General features: G+C 54.3%; 1 protein-coding gene across 1 annotated transcript; it reads left to right on the top strand.

Moving 5' to 3' along the window:
• The first annotated feature begins 879 nt into the window (after positions 1–879).
• AQP8 (aquaporin 8) lies at positions 880–14,773 on the top strand. Its single transcript, XM_060260705.1, has 5 exons — positions 880–1,148; positions 3,378–3,504; positions 5,968–6,182; positions 12,828–12,962; positions 14,725–14,773. The coding sequence occupies exons 1-5, from the start codon at positions 898–900 to the stop codon at positions 14,765–14,767; spliced, it is 771 nt and encodes a 256-aa protein (XP_060116688.1). The 5' UTR covers positions 880–897; the 3' UTR covers positions 14,768–14,773.
• The last annotated feature ends 1,735 nt before the right edge of the window (positions 14,774–16,508 follow it).

The following is a 16,508-nucleotide window of genomic DNA, read 5'->3' as shown; positions in this document are numbered from 1 at the left end:
GGGGGTCCCAGCATTAAGGGAAGCCCCTCTTGAGCCCACGTTTCTGCTTTCAGGGGGTGCTTGATGGGACCCTTCCCGTTTCCTCCTGTCCCCTTTCAGCATGGCTTCTGTACCTGCTAAAGAGGGGGCAGGTCTCTTTGTACTGTCAGGGAGATGCATAGCCCTCTCTGTGTGGGCTCTTTCTTTTGTTGAAAGGGGGGAGGCCCCTCCTTCCTCCTCCTCCCATTTCCCAGGGTGCACTGCTCTCTGGCCCCCAAGCCAGACGGCCAGATGGTGGGTCACCAGCTTTGGCCATGAGCCCCATTCTGCAGGGGGCAGAGAAGAGCTTTGCTCCAAGCCTTGCTTTTGAAAACACTTCCCTTGAAGCAGGCTGTCCTGAGCGGATCAAGTTGTTTCCGATCTCAAGGCAGCTGGGGTTGAGCTGCGCTGAGGAGGGCTGGCTGCTGACACACACACACCCCGCCCGCCCCTTGCCTCCTGTGGGTCTAAGGGCATCCCACAGCCCAGCAGCCTTGGCTTAGCTGCCTGCAGATCAGGCGGCAACCTTGTGCCCCTCTGGAGCGCAGGTGGGAGCTCTCCGGGCAGAATGCCACCTGCGCTGCTGGAGAGCCTTGGCTGGCTTCTGCCTTTGCTAGGCTTGGGTCAGGTCCAGCGAGGCCCTCCTGTTGTTCTCGGCTTCCCAGTCTCCCCCGAGCTGGGTGGAAGAACAATGGGAGGGCAGCCATGCCTAGTCCCTGCCCTGCGCTTGGAACACACGGTGCCCCGTGGAGCTGACAGGTGTAGCCGAAATCCAGAATCACATGCTGGGGCAGGGCTCTGTGCCCCCGACCGGGTGGCGAGTGCTGGGTGCTGGCCAGACCCCAAGTTCTCCTGCTTGTCTCCCAGGTTTGCCCGGCCATGACAGACGTGGAGTTTGGGAGCATGTCGATCAAGGAGGGCAAGGAAGAGAGGAAGCCCAGCCCGGTGCAGCCCCACTGGTACGAGCAGTACGTCCAGCCCTGCATGGGGGAGCTGGTGGGCTCCGCCTTCTTCATCTTCATGGGCTGCGTGTCGGTCATCGAGAATGCGGACGGGACCGGCAGTCTGCAGCCGGCCTTGGCGCACGGGCTGGCCCTGGGGCTCACCATCGCTATCCTGGGCAACATCAGGTAAGGGGCCCCTTGGGCTAGAAGGGCAGTGAAGGGTGATCCACGCTGGCTCTTTGTGTGTGGGTAGAGGAGCTCCCTGGCTAGGGGTTGACAAGGAAGAAGCCAGCTGTCTAGCCATCAGCCAGGAGCACTTGGCCCTTTTGCCAAGGTGTTCTGGGCACCTTCTCCTTTTGCATCGTCTCCACTGCCTTCTAGGAAGTGCTTGACTGTGCGGGGCTACGGAAGGAAGGGGGGGGGGGCAGCAGGGAAGCGGAAGGGACCTCCGGGAGGAGGAGGAGGAGGAATCCCCAGCACTGCTTCCTGCCCTCTTCGACAGCCCCAGGGGAAACTGAGGCCCAGGTTGCTGGCACTCTGTCCTAGCTGATACAGGACAGAGAGAGAAGCCCACCGTATGCAGAACGCCAGCGACAGCCGGCCCAACTCTTGCCTGCTTCTGGCTCGGCTGGGATGGGCTCTTCTTGGAGGGCTGCCAATCTCCAGGCGGTGGCTGGAGATCTCCTGGTATTACAGCTCCACACAACAGAGCGCAGTTCCTCTGGGGAATGTGGCGCTTCAGCAGGTGGGCTCTGTGGCATTGTACCTCATGAAAGCCCCTCTCCTTTCCAAACCTGTCCTCCCCAGGCTCCAACCCCCTCCCCCAAAATCTCCAGGAATTTCTCAACCTGGAGCTGGCAACCCTACCTTTTGGGGATGGCCGAAGAACCACTGTTTGGGCATATTGCTGGCTGTTCTTAAATGCTCTCTCCCACTGCCTCTCTTCCTTTGCTCTCTCGCCCCCCTCAGTCCTTGTAGGAAAGCGGAGTAAACCTCCCCTCCCGTTTCGAATGTGAAAGGCTCTTCCCTGCCACGGGACCCTGGTGTTAATTACAGTGGGGCTGTACCGGATCTCCAAAAAGGCCCTGTCTCAAGGGCTCTGGGCAGAATGCCCTGGGAGGCCATGGAAATGCACAGCCCAGCGGAGTGTTTGCAAAAGCTCCCGTTTCCTTGCAAGAGGGCTTGAATGTCATACGCTCCTTGCAGCTGGCCTTGAGCCACGGGGGGGGGGCTCTTGGGCCTCTCTGCCTGGCACAGAAGAAGACCCTCCTCGAGCTAGTTGAGCAGTGCTGCTGCTGCCTGAAGCCCTCCTTCTTCTCCGAGGGAAGACCTCTGCCCACCTTGGTGGAGCGTTGCCCTGCTGGTTCTGCCCATGGTGCAAGGAGATCTGTCAGGTGGTGCTTCCTTGAGCAAAATGGGGTTGACCTTTTCTAGAGGGGACGTTTGGAGGAAGGGGACTCCGGGCCCTTCTCCAAGAGGAGACGATCAGCCCCCTCTGTGTGATCTCCCCTCCATTCTGTGGTCCGTTCTCTTTCTATGTTGTTGTTCAGTCGCACAATTGATTTCGACTCTTTGCGACCCCCCTGGACCAAGTCACGCCAGGCCCTCCTGTCTTCCACCATCCTCCGAAGTCTGCTCAAATTCGTGCTTGTGACATCAGTAATGCTGTCCAGCCATCTCCTCTTTTGCTGTCCCCTTCTTGCTTTGCCTTCTGTCTTTCCCAGCGTCAGTGAGGGCTCCCTTTTCATTTGGTGGCCAAAGTATTTGAGCTTCAGCATCTGACCTTCCAGGGAACAGTCAGGGTTGATTTCCCTTAGGACTGACTGAATGGATCTTCTTGCAGTCCAAGGGACTCTCAAGATTCTTCTCCAGCACCACAGCTCGAAAGCATCTGTTCTTCTGCGCTCGGCCTTCCTAATGGTCCAGCTCTCACGGCCATACATTCTTTCTCTTTCTGTGCAGGTTGCTTAATGGGAAAGGGAACGTGGGAGAGGAGGGATGGAGCATGGCCCCTTGCTCCTTGGGGATCTGCCTTCCCAGCATGCTCACAGCCCTAAATCCGGAACCTAGAACTTCCAAATGGCAGTAAATCAGGCAACAGGGAAGACCTTTGGCTTTCATAATGCATCCAGAATTTTTTAAAAAGGAAAGCAGTGCTTTTTCCTGGGCAGGTTTTCTCCCAGTTCCAGGAGAACCTCTCCCTTCTCTCTTTGTTCTTTCATGCTTAGCCTCCTTCCTTGGATTCTGATGCCTTCATTCAGTCCCTCAGAAAAGAGCCAAGGTGCTCCGCTCGCCCAGAGGCCTGCGATTCTCGCCAGCGGTGCGGTTCTGTGCCCAGATCCGGTTCTGATTTGCCTGCAGAAACGCCCCGGGTGTTCTTCCCCTTTTCACATCCCTCTCCCCTCTTGCTTTCAGTGGGGGCCACTTCAACCCGGCCGTTTCCCTCGGAGCCTGGCTGGTCGGAGGCCTGAACATGGTGATGGTCATTCCGTACTGGATCTCCCAGCTCTGCGGAGGGCTGATTGGAGCGGCTTTTGCCAAGGTATGCTTGGGAACCAGGCAGGGGGGTGGCTTTGGGCGGGGTGAGGGAGAAAGGGGAGGGATGGTGGCTGTGGCAGAGCATCTGCTTGGTAAGCAGAAAGTCCCAGGTTCAATCCCCGGCATCTCCAACAAACAAAAAAGGAGGGGCCCTGAGCATGGCCTGGAGGCCAATGGAGGCTGCCCCCTGACCTGGTGGATTGTTCCCCCCTCCTCATGGCAAATCGAGGCTGCAGTTTGCATTCTGGGGACAGAGCCAGGGAGAGGTGTGACTTTTCTCCCGCATTCCGTTGAGCTGTTATATGAATCGTTCTCCTTTTCATACCCCAAGCTGGCCACCAAACCATTCAGAAGACCAAGGATGCTTTTTGCTCCACCCAGCCGACAGAAGGCAAATGCAGGTTGGCTTCCTCCAGCTAGGAAGTGGCTCTTCCATCCCTCTCCCAGCCCCTGAGCCCGTGCAAAGGGCTCCGCTCTTCTCCTGTGGTTGCCAACCTCCAGTTGGTAGCTGGAGCCTCCAGCGTGGAGGTCTTCTGAGATTACAACTGATCTCCAGGTGGCAGGGATCAGTCGTCCCCCCCCCCCCCCGGGGAAAGTGGCTGCTTTGGAGGGGGGGCTGCCAGGCATCACATCCTGCTGAGGCCCCTCTCCAAGTTCCAGCCCCCCATCTCCAGATGTTTCCCAACCTGGAGCTGGCAACATTATTGTCTTCAGACAACCAGGGCTTGCTGGCACAGCAAAAGCCATCTGCTGCTTGGCAGGTTTCTTGAGTGCTGCTCTTTGGCAGGTGGCAGATCCGTTTGTTCCATAACACCAGGGGCCTTTGGGAAAAAAAACCTCTGGCAGGGAGTTCATGGAGCATCAGTCGCTCTCTGGAATCTCTGCTGTCAGGTGTTTTCTGGGGACTGGGTTCCAGGTGCCAGGAAGGGTGCTTTGACAGGGAGAATTTCCTAGAGCAGCAGTGGGAACATGCAAGGGCGGAGTCTGTGACTGGCAGGCACCTGGTTTTTGGGCCACTTTGTGACAGAGCGTTGGATTGGATGGGCCATTGGCCTGGTCCAGAGTGGCTTCCCTTATTTTCTTAGGATGAGGCCTCTGGATCGACCAGACCTGGTACAAGTGCTCAGAGCGTGGAGAATGCTCGCCCTTGGCTGGGGAAAAACTAGGCCTGCCTTCACCTCCACTCTCAAGGACAGCTCTGAAAGAGACCCCAAAAGGTTGTCCATCTGTGCCTCCTGCCCCAGCCCTGGATTGTCTCCACCTAAGAGGCCCCTTATAGGAGTCTGTGTGGGGTTTTCTTCTGTGGGGCAAGCCCTGCTCTCCCCCCCCCACACACACACCCCTCCACTGCTACACACCCCAGCTCCAGTTCTGCCCCTCCCCTCAATCTTTGGGCATTTAAAATATCTTTTTCTCCCCCCCCCCCCAAGTGCCCAACATGTCTCCACTGAAATGTTTGTTCAGTGAAAAGTGCTACTCTTTTAAAAAGTAAAAACAGCAACTCTGGACTAGGGTTGCCAATCCCCAGGTGGGGGCAGGGGATCCCCCACTTCAGGGTCATCAGAAAGCAGGGGGAGGGAGGGAAATATCTGCTGGGCACTCCATTATTCCCTATGGAGACCAATTCCCATAGGATATAATGAAGAATTGAACAGCAGGTATCTGGGGCTCTGGGCATGCTGGGGTTTTTTTTAGTTAGAGGCACCAAATTTTCAGCATAGCATCCGATGCCTCTCCTCAAATGACCCTCCAAGTTTCAAAAGGATTGAAACAGGGGGTCTAATTCTATGAGCCCCCAAAGAAGGTGCCCCTAGCCTTCATTTTTTCTAACGGAGGGGAGGCATTTAAAAGGTGTGCGGTCCCTTTAAATGTGATGGCCAGAACTCCCTTTGGATTTCAATTGTGCGTGTCACAACTTTGCTCTTGGCTCCGTTCCCAATGTCTCCTGGCTCCACCATCCAAAGTCCCCAGATATTTCTTGAATTGGACTTGGAAACTCTACTCTCCACTGTGGTTCAGAAGGAGAGGAGTGTGATTGTCAGAATGGCCAGCCAATCAGTCTGCAGTTAGACAGAAGGTGGGAAGGGTTTGCTTCATGACTGTCAGAACGGCCAGCCAATCAGCACTCTATGCAGCCTGTTAAAATCAAAGATTCTGTCTTGATCATATGGGAAATCATTCAGTTCTGTCTCATGACCAACGCTGATTGCTCCACGCCTGTGACGCCTCTGCATATCCCACTTAATCCAATCATGCTCGCTCTTGTCCTTCACCTGTTAATGTCATTTGGCATCTGAAATCACTCTAAGGTATAAGGACAGATGGACTCACATTTCTGCTGCGTCTGGACTCTGGCTCTTTTCCACTGCTGCACGCAGAGTATCACGGCTGCCCATTTTGGTAAATAATTTGAAAGGGAATATTGTCCCTTCTCAACAAAGCCAAACTTGGAGCCTTTTTGTTGCAGGCCGTCACTGCTGACGAAAGGTATAAAAACGCCAGCGGAGCGGCCTTCACAACCATCACAACAGATGACCACCTGGGGAGGGCTTTGACCAGTGAGGTCATCATGACCATGTTCCTAGTCCTGGCGGTCTGCATGGGGGCCATCAACGAAAAGACCAAAGGGCCCCTCGCCCCCTTCTGCATCGGCTTCACCGTGACTGTGGACATCCTGGCAGGGTGAGTTGGCCACAAGTTCCGGAGCATTCTCTGTGGCAGCAGCTGGTTTATCTGGGCAAAGGGCTACCCGGGAAGGGTCAAAGACAGCAGGCCCAGAACCTACCTCAGGAAAGTGTGTCTCAGTTAGTGCCCCAAGACTAGTGTCACACGGGTATGCAGTAAGACAATAAGAGAAGCCATGTTGCGTAGGCCAATGGCCCATCCAGTCCAACACTCTGTGTCACATAAGAACCTAAGAGAAGCCCTGTTCGATCAGACCAATGGCCCATCCAGTCCAACACTCTGTGTCACAGAAGGATATAAGAGAAGCCATGTTGGATCAGGCCAATGGCCCATCCAGTCCAACACTCTGTGTCACAGAAGAATATAAGAGAAGCCATGTTGGATCAGGCCAATTGCCCATCCAGTCCAACACTCTGTGTCACAGAAGGATATAAGAGAAGCCATGTTGGATCAGGCCAATGGCCCATCCAGTCCAACACTCTGTGTCACAGAAGAATATAAGAGAAGCCATGTTGGATCAGGCCAATTGCCCATCCAGTCCAACACTCTGTGTCACAGAAGAATATAAGAGAACCCATGTTGGATCAGGCCAATGGCCCATCCAGTCCAACACTCTGTGTCACAGAAGAATATAAGAGAAGCCATGTTGGATCAGGCCAATTGCCCATCCAGTCCAACACTCTGTGTCACAGAAGAATATAAGAGAACCCATGTTGGATCAGGCCAATGGCCCATCCAGTCCAACACTCTGTGTCACATAAGGACATAAGAAAAGCCCTGTTGGATCAGGCCAATGGCCCCTCCAGTCCAACACTCTGTGTCACAGAAGAATATAAGAGAAGCCATGTTGGATCAGGCCAATTGCCATCCAGTCCAACACTCTGTGTCACAGAAGAATATAAGAGAAGCATGTTGGATCAAGCCAATGGCCCATCCAGTCCAACACTCTGTGTCACAGAAGAATATAAGAGAAGCCATGTTGGATCAGGCCAATGGCCCATACAGTCCAACACTCTGTGTCACATAAGGACATAAGAGAAGCCCTGTTGGATCAGGCCAATGGCCCATCCAGTCCAGAACTCTGTGTCACAGAAGAACATAAAAGAAGCCCTGTTGGATCAGGCCAATTGCCCATCCAGTCAAACACTCTGTGTCACAGAAGAATATAAGAGAAGCCATGTTGGATCAGGCCAATGGCCCATACAGTCCAACACTCTGTGTCACATAAGAGAAGCCCTGTTGGATCAGGCCAATGGCCCATCCAGTCCAACACTCTGTGTCACATAAGGACATAAGAGAAGCCCTGTTGGATCAGGCCAATGGCCCATCTAGTCCAACACTCTGTGTCACATAATGACATAAGAGAAGCCCTGTTGGATCAGGCCAATGGTCCATCCAGTCCAACACTCTGTGTCACATAAGAACATAAGAGAAGCCATGTTGGATCAGGCCAGTGGTCCATCTAGTCCAACACTCTGTGTCACATAAGAACATAAGAGAAGCCATGTTGGATCAGGCCAATGGCCCCTCCAGTCCAACACTCTGTGTCACAGAAGAACAGAAGAGAAGCCATGTTGGATCAGGCCAATGGCCCATCCAGTCCAACACTCTGTGTCACATAAGAACATAAGAGAAGCCATGTTGGATCAGGCCAATTGCCCCTCCAGTCCAACACTCTGTGTCACAGAAGAACATAAGAGAAGCCATGTTGGATCAGGCCAGTGGTCCATCCAGTCCAACACTCTGTGTCACACAGTCGCCAAAACCCAGGGATCATCAGGAGATCCATCAGTGGGGCCAGAACTCCAGAAGCCCTCCCACTCTTGCCCCCCAAGCACCAAGAAAAGGAAAGGAACGGTCCCCTGTGCAAGCACCAGTCATTTTTGACTCTGGGGTAGAATGGTTGAAACGCTTGGAGAAAGGTTGAAACGCTTGGGGCTCTTTAGCTTGGAGAAACGTCGACTGCGGGGTGACATGATAGAGGTTTGCAAGATAATGCATGGGATGGAGAAAGTAGAGAAAGAAGTACTTTTCTCCCTTTCTCACAATACAAGAACTCGTGGGCATTCGATGAAATTGCTGAGCAGACAGGTTAAAACGGATAAAAGGAAGTACTTCTTCCCCCAAAGGGTGATTAACATGTGGAATTCACTGCCACAGGAGGTGGTAGCAGCTACAAGCATAGACAGCTTCAAGAGGGGGTTATATAAAAATATGGAGCAGAGGTCCATCAGTGGCTATTAGCCACAGTGTGTATATGTGTGTGTGTGTATAAATTGTTGGCCACTGTGTGACACAGAGTGTTGGACTGAATGGGCCATTGGCCTGATCTAACATGGCTTCTCTTATGTTCTTATGGGATGATGTTGCTTTCACAACATTTTCACAGCAGACTTTTTACAGTTCAGAGCATAACTGGCCCAAAGAGTTTCCTCTATCCCTTGTGGCTTATAGCCACTGATGGACTTCTGCTCTATATGTTTATCCAATCCCTCTTGAAGCTGTCTGTGCTTGTAGCCGTCAACCCTTCCTGCAGCAGGGAGTTCCATGTGTTGAGGGCTCTTTTGATGGGTTGTGATCCAGAATTCTGGTCCATTTATGGGGCTTAGGAACTGGATATGAAAAATGAAGGCTCTTGGGCAGAAGGATTGGGGAAGGAAAGACCCCGCCCCCCGAGACCACCGTGGAGAGCGGCTGCCTGGCAGAGTAGCCAGCAGTGCCACACTGGGCCATTTGCCCAGGTGCCAGTCAGCTTTAAATGCTCATATTCTGGATCTCGTTTCATTACAACATCAGACCAGTGAGAACATTAGGAAGGACTTCCTGACCGTTAGAGCGGTTCCTCAGTGGAACAGGCTTCCTCCTTGGGAGGTGGTGGGCTCTCCTTACTTGGAGGTTTTTAAACAGAGGCTAGATGGCCATCTGACAGCGATGAAGATCCTGTGAATTTAGGGGGAGGTGTTTGAGTTTAGAGCGGTTCCTCAGTGGAACAGGCTTCCTCCTTGTGAGGTGGTGGGCTCTCCTTCCTTGGAGGTTTTTAAACAGAGGCTAGATGGCCATCTGACAGCAATGAAGATCCTGTGAATTTAGGGGGAGGTGTTTGAGTTTAGAGTGGTTCCTCAGTGGAACAGGCTTCCTCCTGGGGAGGTGGTGGGCTCTCCTTCCTTGGAGGTTTTTAAACAGAGGCTAGATGGCCATCTGACAGCAATGAAGATCCTGTGAATTTAGGGGGAGGTGTTTGAGTTTAGAGCGGTTCCTCAGTGGAACAGGCTTCCTCCTTGTGAGGTGGTGGGCTCTCCTTCCTTGGAGGTTTTTCAACAGAGGCTAGATGGCCCTCTGACAGCAATGAAGATCCTGTGAATTTAGGGGGAGGTGTTTGTGAGTTTAGAGTGGTTCCTCAGTGGAACAGGCTTCCTCCTCGGGAGGTGGTGGGCTCTCCTTCCTTGGAGGTTTTTCAACAGAGGCTAGATGGCCATCTGACAGCAATGAGGATCCTGTGAATTTAGGGGGAGGTGTTTGTGAGTTTAGAGCGGTTCCTCAGTGGAACAGGCTTCCTCCTTGTGAGGTGGTGGGCTCTCCTTCCTTGGAGGTTTTGAAACAGAGGCTAGATGGCCATCTGACAGCAATGAGGATCCTGTGAATTTAGGGGGAGGTGTTTGTGAGTTTAGAGCGGTTCCTCAGTGGAACAGGCTTCCTCCTTGTGAGGTGGTGGGCTCTCCTTCCTTGGAGGTTTTGAAACAGAGGCTAGATGGCCATCTGACAGCAATGAGGATCCTGTGAATTTAGGGGGAGGTGTTTGTGAGTTTAGAGCGGTTCCTCAGTGGAACAGGCTTCCTCCTCGGGAGGTGGTGGGCTCTCCCTCCTTGGAGGTTTTGAAACAGAGGCTAAATGGCCATCTGACAGCAATGAGGATCCTGTGAATTTAGGGGGAGGTGTTTGTGGGTTTCCTGCATTGTGCAGGGGGTTGGACTAGATGACCCTGGAGGTGCCTTCCAACTCTATGATTCTGTGACTTCATCTAGTCCAGCATCCTGCTTCCCACAGTGCCCAACCAGTTGCCCAAGAGAGCCCCCAAGGAGGGCATAAGGGGGCATGGCCTTCCCCTGATGCTGCCACCTGGCACTGCCCTCCAAAGGTTGTCTGCCTCTGTACATGGAGGTTCCCTCTGGGCCTCTTGGCTGGCAGCCATCAGTGGACAGACATCTCCACCTCTTCTGCGATTCTGCCTCTCCCCCCTTCAAAGCCCTCAGAAGCAGCCTGGCAAATGTCTGCCTCCTGCTGGCTTGGACTGTGGGGGCTCGGGGATTGGGGGGGGGGATGTGGCTTCTCCCCTTCTTTCTGGAAGTCACAGGACAGCTTGGAAAGGAGACAGGAGCCAAAGTGCTTTTGACGCTTGACTGAAATTTCAATTTGCTCCGTCTTGCCCTCCCTGCCCTCCTGGCTGAGCGGAATTTTTCTGCTCTCCCCCTTGCCAAGAGGAGCCTTTTGCCAACTCCAGGGGCAATGCGGGGGGGGGGGAGAGGGGGGAGCTCAGCTGCAGGACTTGGATTGACCCAGCCCCCGCACAATATGTGCAGCCAATGTTTATTGGCAAGCAGAGGTCCTTTTGAATGCACCTCACACTTCCTACTGGTCCTATATTAATCAGGCCTCGTTTTGGGCTGGAGCTCACAGGAGCAGAGCTCCAGAACCTCTAAATTTTATTGTGCTCTTTCTTTCTTACCCCCCCCCCCCAACCGCAATACTTGCTTCTGGGCTCCTTTGCTCAAACTCCCTATGAGAGTTTTGCTGAACTTTTAAGGTTTGACAAACTTTCTAATATTTTCCCCACAAAAAAGGGGGGGAAATAACCAAAACATGTGAAGCAGACAGTGTGACACAGAGTGTTGGACTGGAGGGGCCACTGGCCTGATCCAACATGGCTCCTCTTATGTTCTTATGTGACACAGAGTGTTGGACTGGAGGGGCCACTGGCCTGATCCAACAGGGCTTCTCTTAGGTTCTTATGTGACACAGAGTGTTGGACTGGATGGGCCACTGGCCTGATCCAACATGGCTCCTCTTATGTTCTTATGTGACACAGAGTGTTGGACTGGAGGGGCCACTGGCCTGATCCAACATGGCTCCTCTTATGTTCTTATGTGACACAGAGTGTTGGACTGGAGGGGCCACTGGCCTGATCCAACATGGCTCCTCTTATGTTCTTATGTGACACAGAGTGTTGGACTGGAGGGGCCATTGGCCTGATCCAGCATGGCTTCTCTTATGTTCTCATGTCTGGAACAGTGATGCTCTGTGTCCTTGGTGCCTGGGGCATTAGTGGGGGGCAGACTTCTGGAGTTCTGGCCCTGCTGTTGGACCTCCTGATGGCCTCTGGGTTTTGGCCAATGTGGGACACAGGGTGTAAACTGGAGGGGCCATTGGCCTGACCCAACATGGCTTCTCTTATGTTCTTATGTGACACAGAATGTTGGACTGGAGGGGCCACTGGCCTGATCCAACATGGCTTCTCTGATGTTCTTATGTGACACAGAGTGTTGGACTGGATGGGCCATTGGCCTGATCCAACATGGCTTCTCTTATGTGACACAGAGTGTTGGACTGGATGGGCCACTGGCCTGATCCAACATGGCTTCTCTGATGTTCTCATGTCTGGAACAGTAATGCTCTGTCTCCTTGGTGCCTGGGGCATTAGTGGGGAGGGACTTCTGGAGTTCTGGCCCTGCTGTTGGACCTTCTGATGGCCCCTGGGTTTTGGCCAATGTGGGACACAGGGTGTAAACTGGAGGGGCCATTGGTCTGATCCAACATGGCTTCTCTTATGTTCTTATGTCTGGGGCAGTGATGCTCTGTCTTCTTGGTGCTTGGGGGGCAAGAGAGGGAGGATTTATGGAGTTCTGGCTCTGCTGGTGGACCTCCTGATGGCCCCTTGGTTTTGGCCACTGTGAGATACAGAGTGTTGGATTGGATGGGCCATTGTCCTGATCCAACATGGCTTCTCTTATGTTCTTATGTCTGGGGCAGTGATGCTCTGTCTTCTTGGTGCTTGGGGGTCAAGAGTGGGAGGATTTATGGAGTTCTGGCTCTGCTGGTGGACCTCCTGATGGCCCCTTGGTTTTCGCCACTGTGGTACACAGAGTGTTGGACTGGATGGGCCATTGGCCTGATCCAACATGGCTTCTCTTATGTTCTTATGTCTGGGGCAGGGATGCTCTGTCTTCTTGGTGCTTGGGGTGGGGGGCACTGTGAGAGAGCTTATGGAGTCCTGGCCCCTCTGTGGGGCACCTCCTCTTAGCCAAGGGGGCAGGCTTAAGAGAGCTCAAATGTGCAGCCTTGCTTCATGTTTGGGGGGGTGGAGTTAGAGTGCTGGGCACAGCACTCAGAGCATCTGACTAGGACTCAGGAGACCAGGGTTCGAATCCCCACTCTGTCCTTGAAGCTCACTGCAGAATGTCGGCTTAGAAAGTCTGGATCAAAAGAAAGTGCAGCCACTTGACTCAGTTGGGGTGGGGACAGATCCTTTTCAGGCCTCTCAGTAGGCTTCCTCTGAGGACCACCAGTGCCTGTGGCTATGGAGCGTGTCCTGTGTGTGCTTGCCTCTGAACCGCCTGCTCTTCTTCTCCTCCTTCTCTCCCCACACAGGGGGGCCATCTCAGGAGCCTGCATGAACCCAGCCAGAGCCTTTGGCCCCGCCCTGGTGGCCAACTACTGGGACTACCACTGGGTGTACTGGGTGGGGCCCATGGTGGCCGGACTCCTGGTTGGAGGTTTGATTCGGTAGGTGGACTTTTCAAACTGTGGGGCACAGAGGGGGGAGGGGAGGGGACTGGTGTTGGGACGCAAGAGTTCTGGGACTTCAAATCAATGGGGGGGGGCAAAAAGTGCCCCCCGTTGCCTCCAGCCACTCCCCTGGGCTGCTTTGTCCCCCCCCCCCCCCCCCGCTGCCTGTCAGTTCACATGTCTGGTGAATTTTCCAGTTTGTCCCCAGGATGTCTTTGCCTCCAGTTCTTGACGTTCGGTCACATGGGGTTGCCAGCTCCAGGTTGGGGAATTCTTGGGGATTTGGGGGTGGAGCCTGTAGGCAGTGGGGACCGGAGAGGGGGGAGACCTCAGCAGCGCATAAAGCCGGAGTCCACCTTTCCAAGGGGCCGCTTTGCCCAGGTGAACTGATCTCTGTTGCCTGGAAAGCAGTTGTAATAACTGGAGGTCTCCAGCCACTACCTGGAGGTTGGTAACCCTCGGTCCCCGTCAATATCCTTGCCCCATCAACATCCTGAAGTTTCCCAGTGGCTGAGCAAAAAGGCCCTCCTGGATTTCCTTGCATTTGCTTGGAAAGCTGTCGCGACTGTGGAGGGACGCATTATTTTAATTGCACGCCTTTCCGTGCACGGTTTTACGCAGTTAAGGTTTGTTGTTGAACAACATGCAACCCTTTGTTTATGAGGTCCCCCCCCCCCTCTCCTTCCTGCTGTGAATCTCTGGGCACAGAAGAGTTTTCAAATCTAGTTAATGCACGTAAATGCCGCTTCCTTACACCACCTCTCCTGCCTCAAGGAAGCTGCTGGAGGGGGAGCCATGTGGATTGGGGCCACGGCAGCGGTCAAGCAGGGAGGAATGCCTTCCCACACAATCTCCCTGATTGACAAGCGCCCTCCCCACCTTCTTCTGACCCGTGGCCCTGATCCAGGCCTCCTTTCAGCTGCATTTTCAGGCTCAACTAAAGCACTTGGCATTCCAAGCCTGGCACTTCAGTGTCTCACGGTCTTTTAACCCTCAGCAATGCTGGCATCTCTGGGCCGGTGCAGAAGGGCTTGTGCCATCCAGGCGAAACAAGGCTGTTTTTAAGGGGCAGAATGTTTCTTGAGATATGCCAGGGAGGGGTTGTTGTGAAGTCACCAAACAAAGCAGTTCCGGGGGGAGGGAGGAGGGGAGGTGGTGGTTTCCTGCATTGCCCCACTTGGGAGGCTCGGGCTGTCCCTGGTTGGAGACAAGATGCTGGGCTCCCTCGAAGCTTGCCTGCTCCACTCTAGGAGGAGGCACTGTGGCTCGGGGCAGAGCCTCTGCTTGGCATGCAGGAGGCCCCAGGTTCATTCCCCGGCAGCTCTAGTTGAAAAGGATGAGGCAAGAGGTGATGGGAAAGACCTTGGCCTGAGACCCTGGCTCACTGGCAGAGCCTCTGCTTGGCATGCAGAAGCTCCCAGGTTCATTCCCCGGCTTCTCCAGTTAAAAGGACCAGGCAGGAGGTGAAGGGGAAAGACCTTGGCCTGAGTCCCTGGCTCACTGGCAGAGCCTCTGCTTGGCATGCAGAAGGTCCCAGGTTCCATCCCCGGCTTCTCCAGTTAAAAGGACCAGGCAGGAGGCGAGGAGGTGAAAGATTTTTTTCTGCCGACGACCCTGGAGAGCTGCTGCCAGTCTGAGCAGACAAGACTAACATTGCTGGGCCAAGGGGAGGGGGTCTGATTCCGCAGAAGGCAGCCGTGCAGTTAACACTTTTTGAGTACTGATGGCCTGTTCTTCATCTGATTTTTCTCCCTTTCAGGTTCCTGATTGGAGACAAGAAAACCCGCCTCTTCCTAAAATGAGCCCCCTTCCCCACTTGATTGGGCAGAGCAGCCGGGGAAGGGTTTCCTCCACCTGACTGGACCTCTCTTGCATTGCCCACCGATGGCATCTCCGCTTCACCCTCTGACCGCCTCCCCCCCAAAAGCCGAAAGGCAGGTCTGTCTGCCTGGGGAGGGGCCAGGCCAGCTTTTGGACTCTTCTTGGCCCGGGGCTTTCTACCAAAACTGCTCTGGGTTCTCCCGGGGGGGGCTGGCCAGGAGAGACCCCCCCCTTTCTTCTGTCTCGTTTACACTTTAATTGTTGAGCTCCCTTGCCAATTCCCTTCTGCAAAGAAGGAAGCTGCCCCAGCTCTCCTGTCCTTTTACTTTCCAGAGAGGAGGCCCTACAGAAAGATATCCAATATTTTTTTTTTGGGGGGGGGTGGTATTCTCTCCAGTTAACCAGAGGAGAGGATAGCTCTCCTGTTGGCCAGGCCAGTGTGGGAGAATTGGGGCCTGCCCCCCCCCCCCGCCTTTAGCAGCATCCCAAATCGGCTGCCCACTGTCATGAGCCCTGACGAGGAGGAGCTGGAAGGGTTAACAGTCCTGGAAGAGTTGCCAGCCAGTTCCTCAGCTGAACAAACAGCAGCTGGCCCATCAATCACTCTCCAGGCACCAGTGTCAGCTGTTGAGGATCAATCTCCTCCAAGCTCTCCTCCTCCCATCTCAAGAGTTCGAAGCAGGCTCCGGAAAGAACTTTCAGAGCGAAGACATGAGGCACGCCGATGCTTCAGTTCTCTCGGCCCTGAGTTCTAGCAGAGTCACTGCCACCCAGGGAGCAGGCTGATTGAGACTCCCTTATAGCTCCCACCCAGGACCTGGTAACTTTGTGGAAGCAACAAGTCTATGTTCTGGCTTGCATCCACGCTCCTTCCTGATTCCTGATCCTGACCTGCTTGATCTCCTTGGCACCCTGACCTTTTGGCTTTTGGACATTGACTTCTGATTCCGGTTTGTGATTCTGCATTGGTGACTTGGCTCCTGCTTGACTTCCTGACTTTGACTTTGGACTGGCTTTGGACTCCTGCCTGCCTGCACCCTGAGAACATGACACCCACGGTGGCCACTCACTTCTGCTTCCCACCTCTCTGGGGTTGGCAGTTGTGGCTTCTGGCTGTCCTGTTGCTGACACACAGCTGTGGGGCAGCCAGTGCCCGCCTTTGCCACTGGAGGGAGTCCCTCGGCCCATTTCCGAGGCTTCCCAGATCTCCCCCCACCCCTCCTTGCAGGGCAGCTGAGGATTCTCTGCAATTCAAGCGCACGGGAGAGAGAGTTTGCTCTGCAGGCTCTCAGCTCTGCCCTCCTCCTCCCGTGGGGGGGGGCAGTGGGGGGGCTGCAGCCCTCCTTGCTCTTTGCCAAGCTCTGCTGTGTCAAGCAGCAAGACTAAATCCTAATAAGGTGAATCAAAGCGGAGCTCCTGGAAGGCAGCCCATAAATCACCCCCGGTGGCAGCGCTAATTGATGGCTGAGTTCCTCCTTTGCAGAAAGAGCTGAGGCCGGCAGCAGCTGGGCCATGGGGTGTGTGGGGCTGGGGGCGCAGCTTCCTTCTGGCCACCCACTTCTGTCTCAGTCCTTTGGGGGCAAGTGGGCACCATGGGAGCTTCTGGGAATGGAGCACGATGGAAGCCTGCCCCCTCCCTGGATTTGTCGCCCCTTCTGGCAGTAATTCAACAGGTCCAGCTTTTCCTGAAGCCCAGGAGGACCTGCTGGGAAGAGGGGCAGC

The sequence above is a fragment of the Heteronotia binoei genome, chromosome 20 (assembly GCF_032191835.1).
Source record: "Heteronotia binoei isolate CCM8104 ecotype False Entrance Well chromosome 20, APGP_CSIRO_Hbin_v1, whole genome shotgun sequence".
NCBI lineage: Eukaryota > Metazoa > Chordata > Lepidosauria > Squamata > Gekkonidae > Heteronotia > Heteronotia binoei.
The sequence above is the reverse complement of the archived record's forward strand: the minus strand, read 5'-3'. Positions and strand labels throughout refer to the sequence as shown.

Coding starts and splice junctions, on each gene's coding strand:
- AQP8 (XM_060260705.1), top strand. CDS start 898: ATGACAGACGTGGAGTTTGGGAGCATGTCGATCAAGGAGGGCAAGGAA. Junction 6,183..12,827: donor ACTGTGGACATCCTGGCAGG/GTGAGTTGGCCA, acceptor CTCCCCACACAG/GGGGGCCATCTCAGGAGCCT. Junction 12,963..14,724: donor CTGGTTGGAGGTTTGATTCG/GTAGGTGGACTT, acceptor TCTCCCTTTCAG/GTTCCTGATTGGAGACAAGA.